At 41.7% G+C, this 10,588-nt stretch overlaps 2 protein-coding genes across 2 annotated transcripts; one reads left to right on the forward strand and one right to left on the reverse strand.

The window, feature by feature from the left end:
• Nucleotides 1-1,155: 1,155 nt before the first annotated feature.
• thnsl1 (threonine synthase like 1) lies at nt 1,156-5,084 on the reverse strand (the record flags this gene model as incomplete). Its single annotated transcript, XM_079259438.1, has 2 exons — nt 3,822-5,084; nt 1,156-1,959 (listed from the first exon to the last, which is right to left on the reverse strand). The coding sequence occupies exons 1-2, from the start codon at nt 5,067-5,069 to the stop codon at nt 1,156-1,158; spliced, it is 2,052 nt and encodes a 683-aa protein (XP_079115564.1). The 5' UTR covers nt 5,070-5,084.
• Nucleotides 5,085-6,562: 1,478 nt separating this feature from the next.
• On the forward strand, nt 6,563-10,013 carry enkur (enkurin, TRPC channel interacting protein; the record flags this gene model as incomplete). The annotated part of the gene is made up of 5 exons (XM_079259986.1): nt 6,563-6,579; nt 8,483-8,637; nt 8,724-8,953; nt 9,512-9,655; nt 9,813-10,013. 5 exons carry the CDS (start codon nt 6,563-6,565, stop codon nt 10,011-10,013), a joined length of 747 nt encoding a protein of 248 aa, XP_079116112.1.
• Between the last annotated feature and the right edge of the window lie 575 nt (nt 10,014-10,588).

The following is a 10,588-nucleotide window of genomic DNA, read 5'->3' on the forward strand; positions in this document are numbered from 1 at the left end:
TCTGCGAGTGCTTTAGGACAGAGAGGGGCTCCTGCTGCTCATTGGCGACTGGAAAGCTTGTTACAAACTCCAGGAGAAGCGAGAACTTTGTTGTTCTGGAGGCCCCGAGAACAAAATGATGTAATTTTGTTCTCGTGGACGTGTTTGAAGACACAGCAGGTTGGCAGAAGTCTTTTCTTGCAGGGCTCCGAGAAGTATTGCGTGATTAGTCGGAAATTTGACGAGGGCGTGGTTAACACAGAAAACCATGAAGCGGACAGTTGGCACTTATTTGGTTTTTGCTGTTGCAGATAAAACGGATTGATTTGGTAAAACAACTGATCGGGGTGGTGAGAAAGTACAAACATCTTTACAACATGTGGCATTAAAACACTTGGACCCAGCCGCGTGCACGACCCACCCTGCCGCGGACGAAGCTGCTCGTTAAATATGAAACTAGAAAAGCACTCGGAGAGCGGAAACCTCCGCCAAGCACAATGTTAAAGAATCCTTTAAAAACTCCTGGATCCAAACGGTGATCCGGATCACCACCAAAATTTAATCGGTTCTTTTTTTTCATATTTCCAACGAAAATTTCATGAAATTTCATGAAAATCCGTCCATAACTTTTTGAGTTATCTTGAACAAAAACAGATAAACGCCAGTAAAAACATAACCTCCACTGCGGTGGTAACAACCGGGTTCATAGCAAATTCAGAGCAGACATCGTGACCCACAGTGACCCCATGCTTCTCGTGGAGTATGTAACTACAGAACAATATGTGCTTTCAAGTCAGTCGCCAAAACACCAGACAAGTCTCCAATAACTCCAGTAAAGGTCGCTAGATTTGTCGCTAGTCGCTTTTAACAAAAAAAATCGCCAAAGGGGTTCGGAAAGTCGCCAAGTTGGCAACAGTGGCTGAATAAAACCAAAGTCGCTGTGGGAGGAGTTTACAGCACAGCGCTCCAATGCCAGTGGCGCTCAATTGGCATCTAAAGACAGCAGGAGAGTAAACTGCAAAAAGAAAGAAAAAAAATCGCACCCTTTTATTTTTTTATGATCATTGAAAACCCCGATTGTAATTGAGATTAGAATCCGATTAATTGCCCAGCCCTATCAGACACAAGGTAGCATAAAGACACTTTTTGTCTAAATGCACAAAAGCTGGAACAAGCCTACATAACTTTCAAAAAGGAGTCTTGTATCATGTTCTCCACTTCTTCTACCAACACAGTGTAATCTGCCTGACAAACGGTGTGTCCTGTCCTGCCTCCGTCCCTGAGGCATTTCACCATCTCTCTGTGCATTCCTGGTCTGGATGCAGTGATTTCCAGCTTCTTCAGCTGCTCCATGGGATCCTCAGGAATACTTGGGATTTGCAAAGCTTTACACACAGCGGGAGCAAATTTCCCGTAGTGAGCAGTGGAACAAAGCACCACAGGGCACGAGCCATCCTGCAGCCTATCAGCCACAACTTTAGCCACAGCGGTGTGTGTATCCATGATGTAGCCCGTCTGTGTGTGAACAGTGTGGATGGCGGCCAAGCATTCATCCTCAGAGCACCAGCCAGCCATTACTTCCTGCTGTATCCTGCCAAGAAGAGGCTCAGGAACTTGAAAGTGCTTCTGTGTGTCTAAGCGCGTGAACAGGTCCTTGACTAGGCGGCTGCTTCCGTCTGAGACGTGATAGATAAACCTCTCAAGGTTGGAGGACTTGAGAATATCTATCGCCGGGGAATGGGAGAGCAGCAGAGGTCGCTCCCGCAGGTCGTACTCACCTGTGGTGATGAAGTCTGTGATGATTCGGTTGTGGTTGGATGCACAGATGACTTTTCTTATTGGGATTCCCATTTGCTTGGCGTACACAGCTGACATGGCATTGCCAAAGTTACCAGTTGGGATGCAAACATCAATGGGCTCCCCAAACTTGATAACACCATCTCTGCACAGATCCAGGTAGCTGGAGGAATGATAGACCACCTGCAAGAGGAGGAAAAGGGATCAGTGCTGCAGAATGAAATTAAACTGTCCTGGTTTATGGGCTTTTGTCTAAAGGTTGTGACTTTGTCTTTTGGTTTCTTATGCTGTTTTCACACACAAACAGGAGGTTCAGACAGTTTAGTCTGGCCTTTTTCTGCTGTGGCTGCTGACCAAGGTACACCGCAGAGGGTTTTTTTCTGAAGGATATATACCAGGGGTGTCAAACTCCAGTCCTTGAGGGCCAATATCCGGCCGGTTTTTGTCGTTTCCCTGCACCAACACACCGGATTCAAATCAAATGGATCCAGCAGCTTCTTGTCAATCTATTCATTCATGTTGATCAGGTGTGTTGGAGCACGAAGACAATAAAAACCTGCAGGATACTGGCCCTCAAGGACTGGAGTTTGACACCTGTGACACATAGGATCGCTCAGTCCCAGGTGGAACATGTCTGCAGAAAGTAAAACCACACCAAAACATCTCTACATTTCAGACATCAAGTGAATGTGTGAAAACAATTTTAGTCGTTAACTACTTGTTCTAATTGCGGCTAAGCCTAGATTGTCCCTTTGTGCTTTCCGTTGTTTACTTATTGCTCTTGTTTCACATCAAAGTTTCAGTTACTGCCACACATGCACATGATCCGTTATCATCTTGTTGGGTAGGAACAGTCAAGGTTATCCTTTGTTCATTGCATGCGTATTCCCCCTTGGCTCCAGCAGCATATTTAAGTTCTTATGTATATTTCCTGGCTTTCCTTTGGTAAGTAGGTCAGTAAAGCCACACAGCATGTGGGACTTTTAGGATGATGGTATGATATGACAGACAGGCTGTACAAGTGGATTAAAGTCAACAATTGACCTTGAATTAAATCATTTTCCTGTTTCTTAGCAAATATACTGTGCCTTGTGTCTCATGTTTAAGCCAGTGAAAATACTCTTTATGTAAAAAATAAAACTGGATAGTGGATTTATTAAGTTTTATATCAAACATTTGGAATCATGCCATTATACACCAATGTTATTTTCTTGCAGGACTGCAGGGTCGACCCCCACCTCCATGGCCAATCCTGACAAGTAGCTGTCTTTGTTACTTCTGCCGTGTGTTAAGCTTCACATATTAGGAAATGGTCAGGGTGCTTCGCCCAAAAATACACCAGAGGTTCCCACCAAGTTTTACAACATATCAAAGACAGATCTGGATCCCAGCAAAATTCTGGATACGACCATCCAGAACATGAGAAAGTAGTCATATTATTGTTATATTTATATTCACTAACTTTTTTGAGTTCTGACTTTCACCTTTAAATTTCAATTTTATATTTTTCTAACATGGCTGCAAAGCAGCAATCTCCCTCTGCTGTTTCTGGAAATTTCTGTGCTGCACATCCTGAGTTATACTGGTAGTTTTGACCCACAACTTATGTGTACCATTATTCACTTAAACTTCCTCAGTTGGACTATTAAAAAAAAAATCATTATAACGGTATTTTATTCTATAATGACATACACTGTTTACCTTTCCAGTTTAGAGTGATACAAACATCACATCAGTATGGTGAACACTGATCATTTTAACTGCCCAGCTGTCAGCTAATGTACACAAGGAGCTGCATGAGCAACTTTACATGATGCTCAGCAGGCATGGAGTAAGTTAATTTGGCCAATATGGTCGCCATGGGCTGATCATGCAGCTCCTGCTTGCTGTTTGAGAGTTGCATGCTGATTCCTCATTACTTTCATGATGTCTTCTTACATATAAAAACACGTTAGAAAGGTTAATAAATATATTTTTAGTGAAGAAATTCCCTGTTTTTCCTGCTATGACAAGTATGTGCAGTACCGCTGTGAGGATCAACCCACCTGTGGCAACAGCCTTGCCCAGTTGATGGAATTGGCAGTGCTGAGAACTGTGCCGTACTCCACAGCCAGATGACCAGTCAACCCCGACTCTCCAAACATCCTCTTTATGGTCCTCTGACAGAAGTCAAAGTCTGACAGGACGCTGACAGCTCTGGCGTTGCCCTCTCGGTAGCTCGTCATCTGCAGCTTCTGGATCTCGCTCACCCCTTCCTCTGGGAAAAACACCAGCACGCCTGTCCGGTGTCTGTCAGCACCGCTCAGCCTGCTGAAGCCACTGAGCACAGCGCTGCCAGTGTCGCCCGACGTGGCCACTAGGATCAGGTAGTTGCACATGGGTGGAAGACAGCAGGCGAAGAGCTGAGGCATCAGCTGCAAGGCAAGATCCTTGAATGAAGCGGTGGGGCCGTGAAAAAGCTCCTGAACATACTGATTGTGGATGAGATGATTTACGGGTGCAACTCTCTCACAAGAAAAGTTTGACCCATATGCTTTGAAAGTCATTGTTCTGAGATCTAAAGGAGAGACATCCAGCGGATGGATGCATTTTTCCAGTAAAACTAACGCTCGCTCTGGGTATGACATGGACATTAGTCTCAGCCATTCACGTGGATCAAGTTTTGGGAAGCCGTATTTAGGAACATAAAGACCTCCATCTGCTGCCAGCCCTTCTATTACCACATCACTAAAGTATGCTTTCCGATCAGACAAAGCTGTGCTGTCACACCTGGTTGACACAAAAATCTCCTCATCGTGCTCCTGGTATCTCTCCACAGCCTTCAAAACCTTGTCGGCGACTTCTTCCGCCGTGTCTCCCGTTCCGCACAACACACGCACGTCCAGCCATTTCTCATAAAACCGTCTCCTGTAAAGCAGAATATCTCTCATGGACACGCCTGCTTCCTGGCCCACTATCCTGTTCGCCTTCATCCTGCTGAGTCTCTGCATGATATCCTCACTGTCCACATCCAGGAAGACAACAAATCCACCCTTTTTGACATGCATCATGGCCTCGGTGTGAAGAGGGTTAGAGCCTGTCAGGGAAACGACACACCCAGAAGCAGAGAAGTTGCACAAAGCCTGACCCTCCTCCTCCAAAAATCTCTTTCCACCCACTTCTGCCAGCTTGGCCGCCACTGGCATCTCCCACGTCGTCTCCAAGACATCATCATCAACATCGATGACGGGCAATCCAAGTTTCTGGGCCACTATCTTCCCAACTGTGGTCTTCCCTGCTCCAGGGGCTCCCATCAGCAGGATGTTCTTGTCCCCCAGGAGGCTGGTTTTTATTGAAAACCATGATTTTGAGGCTGAGAGTGAGCACAAATAACACTTGGCAGTTCTTATTGCAAACCACTTTGCATTCAGTAATCCCATTGAGGAGGTAAAAAGGAAAGCTGTTCCTCCTGTGGAAAGAAAACAAGTGGATTTCTTATCTTTAGTGAGGACAAAGGTAAAGAAAGGAAGTCAGTAGATACAAGAATCTACATGCAGGCATGACAGAAATGTACATATACTCATTTACACTATTTGTTATGTCAGGACCATATAAAAAGCCTTATGGCAGTGGGAAAACATTTCTTCTTTTACTATTATTGTTTATTTTTACATCATTATGTTGGGATAAATGATACTAAAAGAAAAAAGCTGCGGTGTTTTGAGTACTGTAACTTCAACATAAAGCTGAACCCATTAAAAACCGAGTTTATGTACTGAAGGAAGACTTTAACCTGCAAAACATTTCTAACCATGTGTTGTTAAAACTGCGTGTTTCTTTTCGCGGGTTTGTCGTCCGGGACAGAAAGTCTTCTGTAACTATTAATAGGATTTCTTTTGAGCAAGACACTCACGTGAAACGTCTGTATTTCGCTTTTAATCCTCATTAATAAAAATATTTATAAAGAGCCAGTCTGCATATTGTTTACTTCGTACAGGAAAACACCAGCTCGTGTGTGCAGCTTACAAACCTCTACGGCAAGCAACTGGGGACAAACATCTATTTGACGGGAAAGCAACATGTAATGTGGGTTGGAGAAAACAATATAAAACACCCAGAGCAGGTCTTTTGAAATTATTCTTGTGACTTCTAATCTATTTATGCTCCTCTGATATTAACCCAACATAAATTCGCATTTTTAATTTAGCAAAACTTGCTGCGAGTGATCCTGAACCACTTCAAGTGCACCCTACAAAAATCGGAATTTTTCAATTTAATGTACAAACAACGTTTTTAAAGACACTAAAACAAACTCTGGTACAGATTGTTGCATAGTAAATATTTATTTAGCATTTTGATTGTAATTAATAATTTATATTAATTTATGTGTTTTAAAAAGAACTCAACGCATAAGTAGCCAACTTACTGTACGGCGTCGTCGTTATTCAGATAAAGTAATCAAAAACATTATTAGGCCAACATTTTTTACCCCAAACAAATATACCTTTAGTTGTACCAGGTATTAAAATGAACACGAAATTTAGGAAAACAATGATGGTCTAATATTTTTTTTCCGCGACTGAACACTATTTCAGACTACAGCCACGAATGCAGCATTTTCTTCATGGTTGCCTAGCAACTACCTGGCTTTCGTGTTGTCAAACAAAACCTTCATCTATTTTTACTTCTTTCGGCGTTTAAACCTTTTCCCCCTCGTTGCAAATTATTCAACATGTCCGAAAAAAGCCACCCCAAAGAATCGGTCTATAACTGGATACCTTTGATTTCTAAAAATAAAGAAAGTGAAATGAAAAAACCAGCAAGGTGAGTGATATAGGTGGTTTTGTACATGATCAGATCAGCCTGTTACTGTTGTTATGTCAGGTTTGACACCATTCACAACAATAAAGAGAACACTTAAACAGCGAATATTTGTTATTTATAAATGAAATTTTACAGTTGAAAATATTTATTCATTATATTGTGGAAAGTGTTGATGAGAACAGAATAACATAAGAATGAAAAATAGAATTAAAACAATAAAAATCATTAAACCATGGAGGTCTGGATTCAGTAAAATGATCAGATCACAGGCTGGCCCAGCATCTGTGTTAATTCATAAGCTTCAGGAGTGCCTGTATGCACTCCCGACAGGGTCTGGACATCCTGATGAGATGTTGGCTAGCTTCATGAGGGATCTCCTCCCAGACCTGGATCTGGCGGTGGTGGATGTAACGAGACATGATGTCCAAGACAGCATGAATCCCCTCATCATGCAGAAACTGCTAACACACAAGAGCCACATGAGGAGGAACCCAGGTCCCAATACAGCAGCATGTGGTCTCATAATAGGTCTGAGGGTCTCATCTCGGTACCTAATGGCAGTCAGGGACTCAGGATACCAATAACTAGTAAACTGAGGTTTCTGCTGCCCTTCAAGGACGAGCCTCCTCAGACTATAACTAAACTATTGCTGGAGGATGTTGTAGGCAGCAAAACTTTCTCCATGTGCTCAGCGTGAAGCTGCTCTCGTCTTTGACGAGCACGAGGTGCTGATGGTGAATCTCTCAATCCTGGCATTTGGCAACTGGGCAGCACAGTGTCGGGCTGTGAGCCTGACCAGCACCATAATATTAGCCACATTTAAATGCTTATGTGTTCCTCTTATTATCTGTATTAATTAGATTAAAATAAAGACATCCTAAAAATTAATGAATTATAATAATTTAAAATCAACCGTGAATACATTGAACCTCATGCTAAGTACTGTGAATACAGTTTGCATTTATATAGTACCTGTAAACAATAGAGGTAATTTTAGGACATTTACAAAGAAGGTAAACTTCTTACATTTAGCTCCAACTTGAACAATTTGTGGATATATAAATATTTTTTTTTCCCAAATTAAACATTTTAATATATTATAGTATATTAGTTGCTTTATACATAACAGAAATAACTTAGCCTTAAAGTGAAGCGTCCCTTGTGGTTTATTACTTTTTTATAGATTTTCCCTGGGATTAATGTATTTTTTCTTACTTAGTTTAAATTTCAACGTCAGTGAGGTGTTAAAACATGGTGGAAAACTTCACTAGAACATCACCAGTGTTAAATTAATGTCAGAAAACTGGGATATGCGTAACATTGCTGGAGTTTTTTTTAAACTCACAGTTAATCCAACACAATACTACTATCTCTGATAGGTTTTGTACATAAATGTATTATATTTTCATCCCAGAGTTTCTGTTGATCTGACTGTAAAGTATAAATAATTAAACATTTTTTCATCTAAAAACCTTGTTCATCCCACGTTTTTACATTTACGCTGTTAACCTGTGAGTTGCACTTTAAACACCAGTGAAGCAAAGAACAGGTGAACTGTGTAGGCGGCTTTTAACTTGTGCATGTTTTTCTTTTCTTCTCTCTTTTATTTGATGCTGTTTCAAACCTGAAGTTACCTTTAGCAAGGATTTAACTCTTATAATGCAAGAAGAGCTCTCACAATATTAATCTCTTATTTAAATCCCCAGTCATTCATCTACTGTGACAATAAAACCTTATTCAGTTACAGCTAATGAAACCAGTCAACGGAGAGGAAATAAAGAACAAGATAATTAAACAGAAATGAAAATAATGAAGAGTAATGACAGCTCTTCCTTCTGTTTAAAAATCTGTGGTGATTTTAATACAGTTTTGATGTTGTTATCTAAAAAAGGTATTCCTACAGGTATGTGTCCAAGTTCAGACCAGCTGTTCTCCTTGAGAGCAAGCTGCAGAAGGGAAAAGGCAACACGATGAGAACGATGGGACCGGCAAAAGTGCAATTACCACCTCCGGACAAATACCTCAAGAAGCATTCAAAAGAGCCCAAACTGCCTGAAAGTGAGTTCCCCTTGTAAAAGTGTACCGTCAGTGTGCGACTTTGTGTGGGAGTTGACATGATGTGGTATGTTTCTGCATTCTGTCAGAGACAGATTCCTCAAAAGACCCCTGTGATACTCACTTTTGCACCACGCGGAAGCCAGCAATCCCTGCAAGAACTGAACAGCCTCTGATGGGAATTCCTGCCAAGAAGGACTTCAAGGAAACAAGCATGACTGTGCCAAAGAAGCCTGAACCTGTAAAAGTAGACACCAATCAGGGACATCGAGAGCTCCTAGAAAACTCTGGACTTGTCCCCAAATACGTCATGAAAAATGTAATTATGTAATTTTACACATACTTTTCTTAAATCCATTTTAACAAGCTTGATAATAACTTAAACATCCATTTAACAAGGCAGCAAATCGAAAAACTTAGATTAGGTTCTATTTTATAGCTTTGCAAAGAGCTAATTTCTCTCTATATCACAGGAAGACGGAGGGATGATTTACTGAAACTTCTACAAACAGAAATCAGAAATGGAAATAGGCCAAAAAATATGTTTGTAAAATCCTTCTTCTCTTGAAAGGGATGATTTTATTTGTCCATATTTATACACAGTCAGAACCCTCCAAGTCAAGTTGTCTTGTAATTTCTTCAGATAGTCTTCAGGACGAGTTCTTCAGGCTTCCTGAAGGACTTTTCACAGCTCTTGTTGGGATTATTTTATTCTAATCTCTGACTAGATTATCTCACACTGCTTCAGTCATGTTTCAGTGTTTCATCCCTCCGTCAGACCTGTTCCCACTGGTTTTCCGTCCAGTCCATTTGGCCTGCCTCAGCCTTTTCTTCCCATTTTGCTTCCTTAACAAACATTTCCTGTTTACATCTGCAGGATTATGGTAAAACACCCGTGTACCTCCAGAAGCGCAAAGAAGCAGAGCAGAAGGCTCAGGAGGACGATAGGTTAGAAAGAGAGGAGCGGGAGCACAGAGTCATCCAGCGTCTGCCGGATGAGGAGCGACAAGCTGTCCTGGAGGTACTGAAACACATCAAAGATGCTGTTCAACAGCATGAGGTTGATAAAGGCATCTAGAACCTCTGAAATAGCACAGGAGATTAAACTGATGATTTTATCCTCAGAAAAGTGTATAAATGATGTTTCGTCTGATTGCCTCCACTTGTCCTCTCTTAAGGCCCTGAAGAAGGAGTGGGATACATACATGCAGATGTACCAGAGGACCCCTTTCCTGGTTGAAACTCTGTCACAAAGAGCCCACAAGATTGAGCTGGAAAAGAGAATGGATGAACTGGAGAAGAAAATCAGTCTCATTGAGAGGTTCAAAACCATCTACATTGCCAATGAAGAAGTTTCACACTGTGGTGGCCATCTTTAGGACCTTGCATTGGATCAGGAGGGTCTAGCTTCAGTCTTCTAGGACCGCTATCCTGCAGGTTTTCCATGTATCCCTGCTCCAACACACCTGACTCAAATTAATGACTCATTGTGCACAATGGTGCAGTAGTCCCTCGAGAAGTGGGGATACTTTAAAATTTCTGTCCTTGTTTTAAAGAAGAACAACAAAAAAGCCCAGAAAAACATTGTTTCATAAAAAGTGACATTTAAGACCATTCTGTTTAGTTCACCCCAGAAATCCATCATTGTCACATAATTTCTGCTCTTCGGTTTCAGGGAGGAAGAGTTATTAAGTTACTAAACCGATACTGGCACATAGAGCTGGTGACAGACAGGCTCATAGACTTATATACATATATCTTTATTATGTCTGTGTTCAAGCTGTTAATGCAGCTGATGGTTAACCACACCAGTGTAGCATCGGTAAGCTTAGCTGAGCTGCTGGACGACGTAGCTACATGTGTAGGGACGTTTGTAAAAGCAGCATCACAGGGAGCTTAGAAACTTAGAAGTGGGTACACTCCATATACCCGCGTATACCCTGGACTACACCAC

The sequence above is a fragment of the Telmatherina bonti genome, assembly GCF_933228915.1.
Source record: "Telmatherina bonti genome assembly, chromosome: 20".
Classification (NCBI taxonomy): domain Eukaryota; kingdom Metazoa; phylum Chordata; class Actinopteri; order Atheriniformes; family Telmatherinidae; genus Telmatherina; species Telmatherina bonti.